Here is a 20,306-nt window from a genome sequence, read left to right on the forward strand (position 1 = left end):
ACATGTTGACCAGGTGTCATATTTCTTAATAATAGATTTTTTTTAAATGGACCAATTTTTGTATTATTGTGTATTTCTTTGGGTAAATCACAAGAGGAGGGAGCCGCTGTGTGCCTTTATACACACTTTTATGTTGTTATTGCAATAGTTAATATCTTTTGTGCTATTGCTGGGGAAAAATGCTAAATAAGAAACAATCACCACGACAACCAGTTGAAAGTCTCTCAGCATTTAACACTCTGCACTACTTAGCACTTTAAAGAAACGCTAGTAAAATATAAATCACACCGCTTGCTGGAGTGCTATGTGTGTGAATAGCGTGTTCCCTTTTTTAAAAAAAGATATTGGCACTTTTATAATTCTCTCTAGTTGGATTTTTCTTCCGCATTGCTTAGAATTCCATAGCTAAACGGAAATGAACAGGGTCCTGCCCAATATTGGTTTATCTCTCGCCTGCAGTTTCAGCCATCATATAGGATGGTTGACATTACATATATACCCAGAACTGTCCAGTCTGTAAAAACTTCTGCCATTATGATACAGCTGTCAATCAGATTAACAGCTGCCACTAAGCCATCTCTGCGAAGTAGCTCCCAGGGTACTTTAAACAGTATGCACTTTGCTGTAATACAGAGTGCTTATTGTGCTTGGACAATTTTGTGATAAGTTGCACTTCAAAATGATGCATTTTTCCAATTTTATTTTTATTGGTTTTCAACAAATGCATAAGAACCACATGCAGTTACAGAGACCATGTATCAGTGAAGAGAAAGTAATTTAAAACTTACTTTGTTACTAACAACAAGGGTTCTTTAATAATATATTGTAATAAGTCATCCGATTGTGAGATGTTGAGGGATTCAGTATCAACTTACTGCAACAATATGTCTCTGCATTCATGTGTAGGGTTAGTGAGGGGGAGTAGTGAGGGCACGGAAGAATTTGTACCCGCGAGTTCTTACATACATACAGGAATGAAAATGCTTCTTATAGAATTTGTCCCAAGGTTCCCATACATGCTTTGAATCTGGCACTGGAGTTTATGAGCCAGCGAGCCATTTCTTCGTGATTTGTAGTTGATTGTAGTCCTTGCGTCACTCTAGAGCAGGGGTTCCCAATTAATTTTTCCCGTGGAACCCTTTGACATAGCGTATCAACATTGTGGAACCCCCCAGTAAAAACAAAAAAAATACACACAGATACACACACTAAGATACACATACACACACTCTGATGCACACAGTGACACACACATCTTGACTCACAAATACACACACACTAACATACACACAGTGACATATACACACACTGGCACCCACAGATACACACACTGGCACATACACACACTCAGATACACACATTGACACATACACACTGTCATACACACACTCGGATACACACACATACACACACACATAGGCAAATACAAACACACTGATATACACTGGCACACACGGCAATACACACATACTGACATACACACACACTCAGATACACACTGTGACACATACACAAACCTTGACACACAGTTACACACACTGACACACACTCAGACACACATACTCCTTTGACAGACACTCACTGACAAACACAAATACTCTTTGACAGACACACATACAAACACATATACACTCGCTGACAAGCACACATACATTCTTACTGACAAACACATACACACTCTCACTGACAAGCACACATACATTCTCACTGACAAGCACATAAACACAGACACACTCACTGACAACCACACCTACAAACTTCTTAACACACACACAATTTTTTATTTTTTTTTAAATTTCACTCCACCTGCCTCCCTACCTTTGGGAGTGCTGGCATGGAGTCTCTATTTCCCTGAGGTCCAGTGGGGCTGCTGGGCTAAAAGACTGGCGTGCAGTCCCTGGGGTCCAGTGGGGCTGCTGGGCTGAGCTGCTGGCATGCAGTCCCTGGGGACGAGTGGGGCTGCTGGACTGGCGTGCGGGTGGTGAGGGAGCAGTGATCTTCCTGCTCAACTCCTTAGCGCGCCTCTTAGTGATGCCGGAGCCGGAGTGACGTCATATTCCGGCTCCAGCATTGTGAAGAAATCACCAAGTTATTTTGTTTAATTTACTTTTGTTCATTCGGTAGTTGTAACTACCGAACACCAACCACTCCCCTGGTTCATTAACTTCAAAGAGAACAGTCAATTAAGTGCTCTCCCTGTGTGACATGAAAGGAGACAGCGGGACTTGGTCATCGAGTGTCTGGACCTAAAATCGGACACTCGACTTACCGAACACCGTTAAAACTGAACAAACACCTGCGTCCTTTTCCCTAACAGCCAGGAAAGCGCTGTTCGGTAGTTTGGTTCCCACGAACCAGGGAAACAATCGCTACCATGAGCCAGGGGGAGCCGTTCGGGCATTTGTTCGTTTTTAAGACTTAGTGAAATAGACCGGCCGCACTGCCTAAATTTGTGGAACTGTTTCTGGGCAGGAGTGTGCGGTCGGTCAAATGGAACTTCCATAGAATTCGAAAACCCCTGAACTGATCTGGGTGATTTTTGAATATGTTGGTCACCCAGATCAGGGCTATCAGGGGATATTTATGGGGATTTGGTATATTTTGGGGTGTTTTTCAAGTTTAGTGAAAATTATGTTTTTTCTGCCTGGAGATAATTGAGTTATTACTTTATCTGGCCCAATTATCTCCAGGCAGAGAGAAGAGAATTACTTGTTTGAAGTGGGAGTGTCACAGTTTGTCACTTTTTATTAGTTGTATGCTTTGTGTCCCTGTCCCCCACAAGGTCCACGAGGGGAGTGCCCCTTTCATGGGGACTTGCATAAAAGCCAGTGTGGCACCCATTAAAATCATTCCTGTTACACCCTTCATCTAGTTTCGACTGATGTTTGGGTACCTGTCTACTTTACTGGGAGAATCTACTTGGGAGACTGTCATTCGTATGGAGAATCAACACCCGAATATAATCACTCATGCTAAGACAGTTCAGGAGGAAATAGACGAACTGGGAGCTGTGATACCAGCGTTCGTTACAGGCATCACTGCTGTGCGTGCCACAATAATGGCCGCCGCGATAATTGAAACGGCGGCGAGGGAGCACTATGCCCTGCTCAGCTTCCTTGCCGCCGCCCGTCACCATTTTGTTTACCGAAATTTTGTCGGAACCCCATTTGTGTTCTCCAATTGGGAAACGCTGCTCTAGAGAGTGGGGGTGGTGTTTTCCATTTCCCGCATCCTGCTATGCTCGTTCTTGCTGCTAATAAGATGTTCAGTATTAATGATTTAATAGGGCTGAAGATATAGAGTGGAAGCATGTCTCATAAACAGCTTTGTGGTGTGGATAAAGTTATGTCCGTGACCTTATGGATGAGCAAGAGGAAGTCTTTCTCCTGTAGTTGTTTAGGGCAGGGCATTTCCAGAAAATGTGAAGCATTTTGCCTGGATGCTGTGTGCATCTTCAACAAGCTTTGAGGTTCCTGGATAGATCTGGGCTAAGCGTGCAGGTACTATGTTACAACAATATAACAATTTACAGCTCACCTCCCTGTGGTCGATGCATTTTAAGACATTCTTCATGTTAGATGCCGCTCTTTTTCAGTCCTCTGCAGGCATTGATTGGCCTAGTTCGTGCTCCCACTGTTGAATATAAGCGGGTGTACTGTGTTTTAGACTATCTACTATTGTTCTGTAACATATTGATAACGGTTTATTCATGCTGCGGATGTCTGTACCCGTTTATGTAAACGGGATGCTGGCTTGAACAGAGTATTTGACTTGCAGTTCAGGTAATGGAATTTATCCTTGAGGAAAAGTAACAGGTGGATTTGGAACCTCTCCAAATTCCCTGCTTTTGGCCATGGTTGCCGTGGAGAGGTCTGCGTACAGCATCAATTCTGTGAATGGCTTGGGTAGGGATTGAAGCTTCCATGCCACCAAAATAAGTGTCTCTTTGGAGCCGGGCGGGGGCAGGGCCTGACTGCCAAGCGGAGCAGATGTGTGCAGAGCACCTAGCTGGTTAGCTGATTCGGCTGCAACAACTCGACCTCTATACTGGGGGGACCTAGGTGAACTCGGGGATACCACACTTGTGGCTCGTCTCGACTACACTACCCGCACCAAGCAAGTTGCGGCCTACAGGCATTCTAGCTGGCCTCATGAATCTGGCATAGCTGCTACTCCCCTCCTCCCTTTGGACCTTTGAGGGATAACACGGTCCCAGGAGTCCATCAACTGCCACCAGCCACTCACCGATTCGGCCCGCGAGGCTCCCAAGATGGCAGGTACAAGCACTGGAGGCACAAAGCTGGCAAATACAATGTATGTTCTAGACCACATGTTCACAGAATTCCTGGCAAGAATAGCTGAGAGGAGACTGAGAGCGCAATCCCTCTTACAGATGGAGAGTATGCAGGGGAAAGATAAAAGCAGTGTGTAATAAAAAGGTTAATGCTGAAAATCAATGCTCAAATCACCTAGTATGTGTCACTCAAAACCACACAAAGTGCAACAAATAAAGTGAAATAAACAATTGGTGAGAGCATACAAAATAGTGTAAAATACAGTGTATATAAAAAATGCAAGTTACCATATAGTTCAGTACAGCCTAAAACCACAAAGAATAGTAGATGATAGTATAGACTGTATAGGTAACAAAATGTAAATATAGGAAGAAAATATCCCACTCATGTGGTGCTGAGCCGTTTAGAAAGTGGCTCAGACTATTTGTGCCTTTTCAATATGCAAGTGCTTGCAGAGATCAAATATATACATGTTCTGCCACTTCCCTTAGGTTTTTCAAGTCAAACACCAGATATAGGGGTAGTTGCAGGAACAAACTTTTAATAAATCCGATTAAAATGCAAACAGCAAAATATAAATACAATCACACTAACGCGTTTCGACTAAATGTCTTTATCAAAGTGCTACGTAGCCTGTACTCCCAAGCTGTGAGGCTCAAGACAAGAGGCTGAACAGCCAGTTACCACGAGACCTAATTGGGTTCAGAGGTTGCCCTCTGAAAGCTGCGGCGTTCATCTGTTTTCTTATTAATTTACTTAACTTAAGGTGGACTCCTGATATTACTATTACTTTGCCTACCTACTAGCATAGTCAATCGTTATTACCAAACTTGCTTTCCATGTCTTATTATTTATATTTCTGTTTAAGCACCGTCAACAAATAGACAGGATTGCCTAATCTACTCTATCAATGCCTTCACTCAACTAAAAAAATAAAAATGTGTGCATTAATCTTCATATACTTTATACCATGCAATGTCCTATTTAAAATTGCTATCACTGCATTATAAGCATGTCTGTCTTTATCTGCACAAGAAAAATAAAGAATTATATAAAAAAAAAAAATAGCCGGGCAATGACATTGCGAGTAGCCTCAGCCTTCGCTACTCGATCGCCTTGAAGGAGGCCAGCAGATGGGCCAGGAGTTCTTCGTGATCCACACCCTCAGGCACCCACATCAGCCTGATGTTGTTACAGCGGCATGGAACCTCAGCACAGCATCTGCCACTTTTAGTAACAAAGTTGTGGTCAGCTTCGAGGGAGGTCAGTTTCCCAATTACCTCATTGTGTGCTTTGCAGAGTTCATAGAATTTTGCCTCCGGGTGGTCCGTTCTTTCTCCCAGAGCCTGTAGGTTTCGGTGGAGATTTACGGTAATGGTTCGGAAATCTGCCTGTATCGTAGTGTGGAATGTATCTTGCGTTTTGATGCAAGGCATGTATCCAGCAGTCCAGACAAAAACCCAGATTCGGATGTAAGACTGTGGAGATAGCGCAGGAGCATAATTACTATTTTCCGTAAATTTACTGCAGCTTAGTTCTGCGTGTTTTTGCTGTTTCTGTGACTTGGTTGGCTTGGAGGGTCATGGTGACATTTGGGCAACATTCTGTGATGATAGGGAGATAGGAGACAGAGCGCTACTCAGCATCAATGTGGTGTGTGTTGCAGTATCATTGTTGCGTCCTAGTTGATATCAGGAGCTACATGGACATGCGTCTGTTCTGGACAGCTATCATGATACCCCTCTCCCTCCCCACCAAATTATGCATTTTTCTGACCTCTTCCCAGAGAGAGTTTTATGATTTGGATAGATGTCCTATATGTGGTTAGGAGATGGATCTTTTTCATTGTATGCATGCATACTACCACATTCAAGGGTTTTCTGTGTACCATTATTTAAAGGGACACTGTAGGCACCCAGACCACCCCTAATTGAAGTGGTCTGGGTGCTGTTTCCCTTTTACACTTAGTGCTGCAATGTTAAACACTAGAGTGCTTCCTGAATTAAAATGGACCTTTGGTCGGGTATCTGACGCTGGAGCATTTGCCACGCATGCACATTAGACCCTGCTTGTCACAGGACAGAAGAGTTAAAAAAAATATTTTTCATTCTTTATTTACCGGAGGCGCGAAGGAGGCTGGTAGGCAGGGGGAGCAGTAGTGCCAGGAATTCAGCTTTGTATTCCTGGCACTACAGTATCCCTTTAAATTGTTTTTGCAGGCAGCCCATAACTTTTCAAAAGATTGGATGGTAGTGTGAACTGTGGCAGTGAGCTTATCCATAAGATAATTTTCTGTAATCTTTTGTATTAACTCTGCCATACTAGGGGCTGTGTCTCCAAACCATCTTGAGGCCAAAACCTTCCTGACCGCCAGCGTTATTCTATTCATACGTTATGCTATCTGTTATATGCTTTCTTAGGAAGAAAATGCTACAAAATCTATTTGATGTTAATCCTGTTACCAAAGGTATTGCTTGTATTATTGTACCCAGTGCTGGATTAAGTGCTTCATGGCCCTGGAACTGAAAATGTAATGGACCTAATTTACCTAATTCATGGAAGCTTTTATAGACTACATGTGTAACATACAGCATGATGCTGATCCAAATGGCATCTGAAGTATCTCTCCTTTGCAATAGCAAGGTTTATATATTGGGCTTTGAGGCTGCACACAACAAGAAACACAAATGTCAAGCACAGTGCAACCTGAATACAGGGTGGCCCTACCCATCCATATATCTTATGTATCCAGTGTATCTGTGTGCTTGATGGGTAGGCGCTTATGGGCCACCCTGTACAATACAGTGACTGGGAATCAATTGATAGCTAAAAAAAACAATCCTAATACCTAATGAGGGCAAACTGAATAAATGAAAAAATTATGAATGTGACAAAACTACATCCTTGGTGCCTTTGGCAGAAGCCCTGTTCATTCTTTTGTATGTTTCACCGCTATATTATTGTGGTTCCCCTAGCTTTTTATGTATTATGCCCTGTTCCCCGTTTGGGAGCGTTTATATGAACTTAACCAATTTGTCTCCCGAACGGGGACCACCTTGGTGGCCCACTAGAATGTTCATACCGATTAATCAGAACGTTCGCACCTGCAACATAAGTGCAAAACCACAAGGGAAGTAATTAATGAGTGCTCCCCTGGGAGGCCACCATTTTGTGTAGATGAACGCCATTCGGGGAGAGCATTCGTATCCCGAAAGGAGATGCTTCTCTTGCCCGGGGTTTGCACAGGAGCCCCTCGAACGGAGACCAGTCAGGAAATGCATGGTGTGGGGGTTCTGGAGGTTGGTGAGGACACTTTTAGGGCACTGGCCAGTTTGGCGGGTTTTCTGTGCCTGGGGGACAAAAAGACTGGGTCCCTTTTCCCACGCGTGGGCTCTCAGGTACAGAGGATCCTGGGTATAAACCCCTGGTTGGTTGGGTGGAAGACCCCTTGCACGGAGTTATGCATAAAAGCCATGTATTAGGCATAATAAAGCGTAGTACCCTTTATCTAGTCTCGACTGATGTTTGGGAATGTGATTGCTGAAACAGCGCGATTTACTTATATGCTGTACTTGGGTTCTTGGAGAACGTACGAATCAGCGCCCCAACTGCGAGCTATAATCACTAAGTAACTAGCAGTTCGGGAGGAATCAAACGAACGGGCATACGAAATAGCAGCGTTCGTTACAATGAACATTTATTGTGGATGCTTTTGGCCTATTTCAAAGCATTGGCATGGAGCTGCCTCTCCTGTAGCCCCTATGCTAATCTGCCCCGATTATAGCTTGCATTTCACTTGAAATTGTCTTTAATCTTCAATAAAAAAACTTTAGTTTTTCCAATTTTTTTTTAAATTAATGTTTATTTAATATATGCCAATAAGAAATAAACCGTAAATAAGAGATATAAAAGTGCAATGTCAAATACACATGCATAACTGTATTGCTCATGGCTTCTTTTTCCTCTCTACCATTTGAACTTAATCTGTGTTATTGGTATTCAAAGATTACAAATATAATCACCTTACTCAAGTTAACAAACCTGCATTCTACAATTCCGAATTGAATTAATTAATGAAGCCTTAAATGAATGCCTCGTTTCCACAGAGAGGATTGGTTCAGGTCAGTACGGTTCGGAAGGGTTAGAATGGTCCAGCCTACTCAGGTGAGAGTTTCCACGTCAAGTTGGACCGCCAGGGGCCATGCAGGGTTTAGACCAAATGCCCAGCATGTCATTTGTCGTGAGCATTGACATTTTCCTGTCCGCCAATCAATGGATTGTATAGTGACGCCAGTAGCTCCACCCTAACTGTTCCGTATCATTTCCTATGGACCTACATCTGAAAGGGGCCCAGGAATGGTGCGGTTTGGTTCGGTTGTATGGGCCACTTTTTTAATGGAAACACTCAAAATAGCGTACCAGACCGTACCAACCCGAACCCTACCGCTCAGTGGAAACGGGGCATAAGTGTTTTGGAATTCCTTCTGCATCAAAAATCTCAGGCCATTTGTGATCACCAAAGTGAAACCTTTCAAAACCATCCCTAAACATATGAGTTTTTCTACTTACTTAAATGGCACAATCTGCAGGTACATTTAATTGGTTTCCATGTTGATTGCTAAACTTTTAGAATACTTGCTCTACATAGCTCCCATTGTGACTGTGACAAGTGATTCTACCATAAGCTAGTATTCCCCTGTACATTCTAACTGCTAGGGTGTGGACCGACACACTATTATCTATTTATGATGTAACTAAAATAAAAATGCTCTATGTACATTTTACTGTGCACACTAATTTTATTTATTATTTTATAATACGGTCCTTTAAATCAACAAGGTTGTCTCCATCTATGGTCCACCTTTGTGCAACTGTTGCCTCATGTAGAAATATGGCGTATTTACATTATCAATCAATGAATATAGAAATCTCATTCATGGCACAATGCAACTTCCTCCAGAAATATAGTAAATTGCAAGGACTTTACACATCAGCAGTTGAGTGAAGAGCATTTGACTAAGGGTTTATGAATAGGATTACAAATGGGCTTAGTTATGTAGTTTAATGCCAAAATATCCTGCTTGGTTTTCAGGGAGTAGTTGTAATCATTGTTGCGTACAGTACCTGCTATAATGAAGTGACTGGACTTGTTTGTGCAACAGCTGCCCATACAAATAGTTTGCGGGAAGCCTTCCAGGCTCGTATTTCCTTAACCTTTGCTATGGCCATTTAAAATTATCAGAGGATGTTATTTTTAAATTCTACCTCCTGGAATCCTAAACTGAGACTGTAAAAGAGATCCAGGCACATTAAGATCTTGACATTTTAGAAGAGGCTTTATTATATATTTGACTCTTCTTGGTGGACTCTGCCATGGCCTAATGAATAATTAGGAGCCAGAAAGCCTTTTTTTTTTTTTTTATAAAAGTTTAGTTATTCCTAGGCCCATGACATTTAGGAAACCAAAAGCATATTTAGCTCAACTAAGTCCAAACTAGGTCTAGATAGGAATTTTCACTAGAGTACTTAGAAAACTAAGATAAGACGATGTAGGCCAAACCCCTGCCCTGTGGAGGCCCATGTGATTATGCAAGGTTTAAAGGGACATTATAGGCATCACAAGCACTTTAGCTTAATAAAGTAGTATTGCTGTATAGATCATGCCTCTGCAGTGTCAATGCTCAGTTCTCTGTCATTTAGGAGTTAAATTACTTCTGTGTATGTTTATGCAGCCCTAGCCACACCTAACTCACAAAGCCTGCATGAAAAAAATGTTTTAATTTTCAATCAGATTTTATCTTGCTTTATAAGTTTTGATCTCCTGTTCTGTAAACATAATCACGCACAGAAGACCCCTGCAGGGTCTAGAAAGCTATTAACAGAGCAGGAAATAAAACCTTTTAAAGGAAGTTTAAACGTTGGATCTCTCTTTACAGGAAGTGTTTAGGAATCTAATCTCAGCTCGTTACCTGTATAAAAGACACCTCTCCACAGAAGCAAACAATCATTCAGATTCCAAACTCTCAACCATGGCCAAAACCAAAGAGCTGTCCAAGGATGTCAGGGACAAGATTGTAGACCTACACAAGGTTGGAATGGGCTACAAGACCATTGCCAAGCAGCTTGGTGAGAAGGTGACAACAGTTGGTCACCACAAACCCCCTGCCCAACCACACCTCACGTTACCCATCTCTTCCACTAAACGCACCTAGTCACTTACATGTAGCACTACATTCTGTCTTCAAAACGTGGAGACAGACCGGTAAGGGCTGCATTGACTAGATAGATCATCAGCACTGCGCAATAAGCTGGCGCTATAAAAATACCGATAATAATAATGATAATCAGGGATTCATGATGTGACCCAAAAGAAATGAGAATGTATTCCATGCATTCTTATTGAAGCATATGTCCAGCTTGATGACACAGATGCAGGAGTTTCTGATTTCTGCAGTATCATGTACTCAGATGTGTATAGTATATATAATGTCAGATTTAAACATTGTAAATGTATTAATCTGGTGTAATTTCTGTTTAGTTGATATGATTATCTGACTAATGTGTTTTAGGATGAAGAGAGGGGAGCTGTTTGACTATTTGACTGAGCAAGTCACTCTGAGTGAGAAGGAAACCAGGTAAGATGCTCTTAAGTGTGTGTGTGGGGGGGGGGGGGGGGAGCGCTAAGTCTGACAATAATAAAATCTCTTTTTAAATTCATATATATCTGATTTGAAATTGCCGTGCTGGAAAAAAAACTAATCATCTAAGCTTACATTTTAGTCATCACAGTTTGCGTTTTAATTAGCAGATCAATGATCCATCAGTGTTCAATACAGCAAGTGTATGTGTCCAGTGGTGTATCCTGGTTTTGTGCTGCCCTAGGCACTGGCTTGCGGGCGGGCGGCGAGGGAGCTCTTCCTCTGAGCACTCTGCTCAGCTCCCTCGCGCGCCGCAGAGTGAGTCTGGGAGCCGGAATATGACGTCATCTTCCGGCTCCCAGCCTCACTCTGCGGCGCGCGAGGGAGCTGAGCAGAGTGCTCAGAGGATGAGCTCCCTCGCCGCCCGCCAGCCCAGCATGTCAGTTAGCCGCAAGGCTAACAAAGCATTTGCCCTGGGCATTTGGGGGCGGCTTTTTTTGCTGCCCCCTGGAAAATGCTGCCCAAGGCAAATGCCTTGTTTGCCTCGCGGCTAAAACGTCCCTGTATGTGTCCGAAGTAATATGTGACTGGCATTGGAAATATGAGAAAAGAATTTCTCAAATCATCAGCATTTTTCTGCAACTGTTTTAGACTTACAAGGACTAATTGTCTTTGTATCAGTGACAGGCATTTGTTCTCTAAATAGTGTTTTTTAGGTCTTTCTTCCTAGGATGCATGTATGTATGTATTGATTCCTACATGAAATTCATCCATATATTGCGAAATCTGCGTGAGACAGGTACAGATAGATTTTGAAATGTCTTCTTTTATCTATAAATCTTGCAGCTCAAATGTAAACTTCATCTTTAGACAGCAGATGTTTATAAGACACATTGTACATTTCACATTTAGTAGTGTATGGGATTCATTTAGTTAATAAAGAGATGTCAGATTTGAAATCAGGCTGCACAGACAGAGCAATATTTGCAAAATGTAATGTAATCTATCCAATTGCTCACAATTTTATTTTACTGGAAGAATACATTGATTTTGAGTATATATATAGAGAGAGAGAGAGAAGTCATCCATGTAAGGCTTACACTCATACATGTTACATTTTACATTTGCAATTTCACATTAGAATAAATATTTCATATATAAAATGTGAGGGAGCCAATGACTCTGCACCACAATCCACAATGTGGCACTGTAACAAACTTTCCTTTACCCAGCGCCCGCACCGCTCCTCTGCTCCTCTGGCTGCGCGGCCTGAATAGATTGCTTACCTTCGGTCCCACAAATGGGACGAACTGCAGCCCCTATAAATAAAATATTGAGATTACGTCATGACCTTAAAGGGACCACAGCATCTAGGCGACCCAATGCTGTTTAGGGTATCAGAGATGACGTGGACCAATGGGAACTCTTTTGAACCTATTTAAGGCTTGTTTTAGCCTCCATTCCCCCCAGCAGTGGGGGGAGATATGTAATCTAGTACAGCATTGTGCCTTAGCTAGTAAGACCCAGGAAACCGCATTTAAAGTATTATCTATGTGGTATCGAACCCCGCAGGCCCTTCAGAAAAAAAGATCTTAAATACGGCAAAAGAGGTCGTCCCCTCATACTGGAAACAAGACCTTATGCCACCTCTCAATGTCTGGTTTGATAAAATGGAAGACTTAAGACGAATTGATTTATATAGCACATGACCGCTCCCAATTATACGTAGATATTTAGACGCATTGGCTGACAACTGCATATAACACTGACTTCCAGAGGTTACTGACATACGAGACCCAAGGAGAGTAGTGGGCATGGGTGTGTGTAGGGGAGGGTTGCCGCGTTGTGGGGTCTTGGGTCATCGGCCGTGAGTATAGGACTTGTGTTAGCGGAGCTTGGGGTACGATGCTCTTCCCTGCCTCTGACCTCTGACCTCTCGCCCCTCATGTTGAGACACCTTCCACAGTCCGATTCCTGAACCCCTCTCAGGCGGGTCCAAGGGGGGTATAGCGACATGTTTTTACCAGATCAGGATGGACTGGCGAAGGGATGGAGGGAGGGTGGTGCGCTTAAACTATCTAAGCTTATCTCTAACCAGTACAACTTTGCGCCTGAAACATGAATGGATAAAATTGGTGTATTACACAGTGTTACATTATAATAGAAATCCGTAAACTGATCGCAATGGATCTGCGCGTCCTTGCAAGTTGGTTATGTTGGTCCTGCGCGACCTATAAATACTTGCTTATTTGGACCTGCGTGTCCATGAGTTACATCGGATGCTTTCCTTTACGATAAATAATCGATACGATAAAAAAAAGTAAATGGGTCCCAAACAACAAACTGTAAGTTCTAATGCTGACAGCAGGTACACTGCAAGTTCTAACAGTAACAGCAGGTGTAATGTGAGTTCTAATGCTGACAGTAGGTGCACTGCAAGTCCGAACGCTGACAGTAGGGGCTGACAGTAGGGGCATGGCGAGTTCAAACGCTGACAGTAGGGGGATGGCAAGTTCTAACGCTGACAGTAGGTGCACTGCAAGTCCAAACGCTGACAGTAGGGGCATGGCGAGTTCAAATGCTGACAGTAGGGCGATGGCAAGTTCTAACGCTGACAGTAGATGCACTGTGAGTTCTAATTCTCACAGCAGGTGCACTGCGAGTTCTAACATTGACAGTAGGTGCATTGCGAGTTCTAACGCTGGCAGTAGGTGCACTGCGAGTTCTAACGCTGGCAGTAGGTGCACTGCGAGTTCTAACGCTGACAGCGGATGCACTGTGAGTTCTTATTCTGACAGCAGGTGCACTGCGAGTTCTAACGCTGACAGCAGGTGCACTGTGAGGTCTAACGCTGACAGCAGGTGCACTGTGAGGTCTAACGCTGATGGTAGGTGCACTGTGAGTTCTAACGTTGACGGTAAGTGCACTGCGAGTTCTAATGCTGGCAGTAGGTGCACTGTGATTTCTATTGCTGGCAGTAGGTGCACTGTGATTTCTATTGCTGGCAGTAGGTGCACTGTGAGTTCTAACACTGGCAGTAGGTGCACTGTGAGTTCTAACGTTGACAGTAGATGCACTGCAGGTTCTAACGGTGACAGCAGGTGCACTGTACGTTCTAACACTGGCAGTAGGTGCACTGTGAGTTCTAACGCTGACTGTAGATGTACTGTGAGTCCTAATGCTGACGGTAGGTGCACAACGAGTTTTAACACTGACAGTACGTGCTCTGCGAGTTCTAACGCTGACAGTAGATGCACTGTGAGGTCTAACGCTGACTACAGGTGCACTGTGAGGTCTAACGCTGACAGCAGGTGCACTGTGAGTTCTAATGCTAACAGCGGATGCACTGTGAGTTCTAATTCTGATAGCAGGTGCACTGTGAGGTCTAACGCTGATGGTAGGTGCACTACGCGTTCTAACGCTGACGGCTTAGGCGTCTGCAGGAATTTTTCCAGGGGGGGCATAATTGCCATGACATCCATGCTGGGTCCCTTTTTGACAGTGTCATGAAAGGGAAGGAGCATAGTCATTATCACATAAAACCGGGGTGAATAGCGTTTTCACAGCTCTGGTGTCAGGAATACACGTTTGTATTCCTGACACTATAGTGTTCCGTTAAGCAAATTAAAGGAACATTCTGGTCACCATAACAACTTAATCTAAATGAAAATGCTATGATGCCAGGAAGCCCCTGGATGCTCTCTTTCCTTTAAGGGGCTAAACCGCTCTCAAGTGGTTTAACTCCAAAGGCTTCCTCCAGCTCCAGATCTCCAGGTCGCTCAGCGGTATTCGGCTTGTGAAACGGAGAGTCAGGAAGTGCAGATTGACGTCAGGCATGGGTGCTGCAGATTGGCTAGAGTGGTCAGTTGACACTCTAAGCCAATTGCTAGTGCCTGGTTCATAATTTTTTAAAACTTTTTTATGAATGGGGAGCTACTGATTGGCTTAGAGTGCCAGCTGACCGCTCTAGCCAATCAGCGACACCCCTACTCAGCGGCACTCTGTGCTTCCTGACACGCAGTAAATAAAAGTGAACACTGATATTTTTTTACCTGGGGAGTTGAGAAGGTCCAAAGTTTCCCTGCCAGGCCCAGGTACCAAAGCCTTATGATATGGTGTCCAGAATAAAGTGAAGGGGTTCACTTCACTTGTCCTTCCTGCTCTAATCTCCTCTTCTTCTCCTTCATTTGACAGTCTTCTTCTGACACTGTCTTCTCTCCTCCTTGGCTCCTACTGCTCCTTTACCTTTCTGCTACTTTCTGCTTATTTTGCACTCTTCTGCTCCTTTCTCTTCCTGATCCTTTCTGCTCCTTCTCCTACTTTACATTTGTACTCCTTCTGATTCTTTCTGTTCCTTTACCTTTGTGCTCCTTCTGTCCATTTCTACTCTTTGCAGACCCTTCCTGTTCCTTGCTGCCCCTTCCTGCTCCTTGCAGACCCTTCCTGATAATTTCTGCTCCTTCCCCTACTTTACGTTTGTGCTCCTTCTGCCCCTTCCAGCTCATTTCTGTTCCTTCTCCTACTTTACCTTTGTGCTCCTTCTGTCCCTTCCTGCTCCTTACTGCCATTTCCAGCTCCTTGCTGACCCTTTCTGCTCCTTCTGCTTTACCTTCCAACTCCTTGCTGACCCTTCCTACTTCTTGCTGACCCTTCCTGCTCCTTGCTGACCCTTCCTTCTTCTTGATGACACTTCTTGCTCCTTGCAGACCCTTCGTGCTCCTTGCTGCCCCTTGTTGCTCCTTACTGCCCCTTCCTGCTTCTTGCTGCTCCTTCTCTTACTTTACCTTCCTGCTCCTTGCTGACCATTCCTGTAGGCTGTTTCCCCCATCCCTCACTTACCTAATCTGTAGGTGGATCTCCATCTCTAACTTACCTGATCTGTAGGTGGATCCCCCTATCTCTCACTTACCTGATCTGTATGCTGCACACTCTCCCATCTCTCACTTACCTGATCTATAGGCAGTCTCTCCCCCCCCCCATACCTCACTTACCTGATCTATAGGCTGTCTCCCCTCCCCCCACCATCCCTCACTTACCTGATCTATATGCTGTCTCTCCCCCATCCCTCACTTACCCGATCTATAGCCTGTCTCTCCCCTCCCCACTCCCTCTATTCCCTGATCTATAGGCTGCCCCCATGCCTCACTTCCCTGATCTATAGGCTGCCCCCCATGCCTCACTTCCCTAATCTGTAGGCTGGCCCCCATGCCTCAATTCCCTGATCTATAGGCTGCCCCCCATCCCTCACTTCCCTGATCTATTGGCTGCCCCATCCCTTACTTCACTGATCTATAGGCTGCCCCCATGCCTCACTTCCCTGATCTATAGGCTGCCCCCCATGCCTCATTTCCCTGATCTATAGGCTGCCCCCCTATCCCTCACTTACCTGATCTATAGGCTGCCTCCCCCATCCCTCACTTACCTGATCTGTAGGTGGATCCCCCCATCTCTAACTTACCTGATCTGTAGGTGGATCCCCCATCTCTCACTTACCTGATCTGTATGCTGCACCCTCCCATCTCTCACTTACCTGATCTATAGGCTGTCTCTCCCCCCCCCACCCCTCACTTACCTGATCTTTAGGCTGTCTCCCCTCCCCCATCATCCCTCACTTACCTGATCTATATGCTGTCTCTCCCTCCCATCCCTCACTTACCTGATCTATATGCTGTCTCTCCCTCCCATCCATCACTTACCTGATCTATAGGCTGTCTCTCCCCCTCCTTCACTTCCCTGATCTGTAACCTGCCCCCTCATGCCTCACTTCCCTGATCTATAGGCTGCCCTCCATACCTCACTTCCCTGATCTATAGGCTTCCCCATGCCTCACTTCCCTGATCTATAGGCTGCCCCCCATCCCTCACTTACCTGATCTGTAGGTGGATCCCCCCATCTCTCACTTACCTGATCTGTATGCTGCACCCTCCCATCTCTCACTTACCTGATCTATAGGCTGTCTCTCCCCCCCACCCCTCACTTACCTGATCTTTAGGCTGTCTCCCCTCCCCCATCATCCCTCACTTACCTGATCTATATGCTGTCTCTCCCTCCCATCCCTCACTTACCTGATCTATATGCTGTCTCTCCCTCCCATCCCTCACTTACCTGATCTATAGGCTGCCTCTCCCCCCTTCACTTCCCTGATCTGTAACCTGCCCCCCCATGCCTCACTTCCCTGATCTATAGGCTGCCCCCCATACCTCACTTCCCTGATCTATAGGCTTCCCCATGCCTCACTTCCCTGATCTGTAGGCTGCCCCCCATCCCTCACTTCCCTGATCTATTGTCTGCCCCCATCCCTTACTTCACTGATCTATAGGCTGCCTCCCCATGCCTCACTTCCCTGATCTATAGACTGCACCCCATCCCTCACTTCCCTGATCTATTGGCTGCCCCCCATCCCTTGCTTCCCTGATCTATAGGCTGCCCCCATGCCTCAGTTCCCTGATCTATAGGCTGCCCCCCATGCCTCAGTTCCCTGATCTATAGGCTGCCCCCCATGCCTCAGTTCCCTGATCTATAGGCTGCCCCCCATGCCTCACTTCCCTGATCTGTAGGCTGCCCCCCATCCCTTACTTACCTGATCTGTAGGCTGTCCCTATCTCTTACTTACCGTATCTGTAAGATGCCCCCCATCCCTTACTTACCTGATCTGTAGACTATCTCTCCCCCCATGCCTCACTTACCTGATCTGTAGGCTGCCCCCCATCCCACACTTACCTGATCTGTAGGCTGCCCCCCATGCCTCACTTACCCAATCTGTAGGCTGCCATCCCATCCCTCACTTACCTGATCTGTAGGCTGCCCCCCCCATCCCTCTATTACCTGATCTGTAGGCTGCCCCCCATCCCTCACTTACATGATCTGTAGACTGCCCCCCTCATCACTGACTTACCTGACCTGTAGGCTGCCCCCCATATCCTTCACCTACCTGATCTGTAGGAGGCCCCCCCCCATATCCCTCACTTACCTGATCTGTAGGTTGTCTCCCATCTCGCGCTTACCTGATCTGTAGGCTAACCCCAATGACTCACTTACCTGATCTGTAGGCTGTCTCCCATCCCTCACTTACCTGGTCTGTAGGCTGACCCCCATGCCTTACTTACCTGATCTGTAAGCTACCCCCCTCCCCCATTCCTCACTTACCTGATCTGTAGGCTGCCCCTACATCCCTCACTTACCTGATCTGTAGGCTGTCTCTGCAGTCTGGGAGTTGCTGGCTGCATGTGCTGCTCCCTTGTGGATTCAGTCAGGAGAGAGAAGCATGGATAAGCTGTAGATTCCTAGCCTCTCTCCATACACACCTAGTGGCCGGCGCCAGTATTGCATTGTATTTTCAATCTCACACGAAAAATAGCAGAACAAACTGAAAAATCCGTGGCTGACGGTAGGTGCACTGCACGTTCTAACGCTGATGGTAGGTGCTCTGTGAGTTCTAAGGTTGACAGAAGATGCACTGTGAGTTCTAATGCTGATAACAGGTGCACTGTGAGTTCTAATGCAGACTGTAGTTGTAGTCACACATTAGTAGCTCTAATGCAGATAATAGCTAATGTAGCAAACACCATCTGTGCTTATTGATCAGAAAACTACAGCCAACGGTTCCAGGGAACGTTCACTGCAAAATCTTCCCATGTTAAGTAGAAACTTTCTCATTTTCGGTATTGACCTTGAGGTGTGATTTTGATGGCAGCACTGCACATTGATGGACACCAATAAACTGAAACAGCTGAGCAAGTACATTGCAAGGGTCATTTTCTGTGCTTATACAAACTGCATATTTGTCCATTTTGACAATGTATTCCTCTGTTTTCTAGGAAAATAATGAGGGCTTTGCTGGAAGTTGTCTCCAGAATGCATGCTGAGAACATTGTACACAGAGACCTGAAACCAGAGAACATCCTTCTGGATGATAACATGAACATAAAGCTGACTGACTTTGGGTTCTCTTGTCAAATACCAAGGGGAGAAAGGCTAAAAGGTAGGAGGTTTTTTCACATATGTTCCTGAATCTAATTAAAGGGAATATAATTTTATGTAGCTCAGTAAACATTTTTGTATGCAAGAGAGATAAATACAGGGTTAACTAGGGGAAAGCTGTGAACAGACCTTTATCATCATGTCACGTATTAAAAGAAATACACATTAGATTTACTAGTTTTAAACATTGTGCCTGATTCAAACATGTGAAATAGTTACAGAGATTAACACCAACAAAACCATGCAGGATCTAATAAAATAGACTAAAATCATTATCATTTTGTATTCAAGTACATGTCTTCTTTTTAAATATGGTAGTGGTTTTATGTCTTTAGAATGTGTGCTTGAATGTATCTACTTGTAGTAAATGATGAAGTCTGCTCAAAAATGTCCACTGTAGCACAGACAACTGAAAGAAAATATGACTTGGACAGAAACAGAAAGATGGCTGTAGTACAAGTGTTGCAAAGCATTACCAGGAATAATACTCAGTGCCGGGTAGTGTCTATGGATTTTTGAAGTCAGGCAGTTCTCATCTGGAAAGGATTTGTATACGATGTATTCAGTCTAACACTGTAATAACCTATGCTCACTGCAAATATCATGATGCAATGAAATGTGTTCCTGTCCAGGGTGGCATGTAGACATGGCAGTTTACAGCTGTAAGACTGTCTTTTCTCCCGCTAACATCAAATAAGTTTTACTTTCACCTTTGCCATCCAACTTGTGTGTGCATCTTTGCGGAACTATGGTTTGGGGATGAAATGTATATTCCATAAAGTACTGCTGTTCATAGATTTATGGGATAAGATCAGACCCATAGATCAGAATGAGGAGTTCATGATTGGTGGAGACTCTTCCTGATCTCTGGGTAGTTTCAGTGCATTATCTGTATAATGAATTACAAAGGAGAGTCACTTCCAGCCTAGAGTATCTCTTTCTGTTTAAAACTTTGTTTCTTACCCTAAAATGGAGGGAATATACATAAGTTTACACTGTTATGGATTCTGGGAGAGAATATCCGCACATTAATTAAAACCTTTTTCTTTTTTTTTTTAACTTTCTATCTAATAGTCATTGTTTTATTCAAAACCTGAAGTGCTGGCTGTGACAAAATGGCTTTTGTCACTGGGTCTGCATGTGACAAACTGCCCTACCCCCCTATCGCTTGGAGGAGCCGGATTGTTAGCCTCTTACCCTGGGATGCTGGCCCTTTAAGTTATGGAGTCTTAAGGCACTTGGGACAGAGCCCTTTGTCCCTGGATCACACCATTTGCCTTAGTTGCTTGGATTTTACATTTCCCCTGGTGCATTCATATGTTGGTTCGTGCAGTTTAACTTCCCGTACAGCCAGGATAATGCTGTCGGCTACAAACACGCGAACAGCCGGTGA

General features: G+C 44.5%; 1 protein-coding gene across 1 annotated transcript in view; it reads left to right on the forward strand.

Annotated features, from left to right (window-relative positions):
* The window catches only part of PHKG1 (phosphorylase kinase catalytic subunit gamma 1), a 95,512-nt gene that overhangs the window by 47,305 nt on the left and 27,901 nt on the right, over positions 1 to 20,306 (forward strand). The window contains exons 5-6 of the mRNA XM_063457271.1: positions 10,865 to 10,930; positions 18,751 to 18,914. Coding sequence (XP_063313341.1) covers positions 10,865 to 10,930; positions 18,751 to 18,914 — 230 coding nt within the window. The remainder of the gene's footprint in view (positions 1 to 10,864; positions 10,931 to 18,750; positions 18,915 to 20,306) is intronic.

The sequence above is a fragment of the Pelobates fuscus genome, chromosome 1, assembly GCF_036172605.1.
Source record: "Pelobates fuscus isolate aPelFus1 chromosome 1, aPelFus1.pri, whole genome shotgun sequence".
Taxonomy (NCBI): Eukaryota; Metazoa; Chordata; class Amphibia; order Anura; family Pelobatidae; genus Pelobates; species Pelobates fuscus.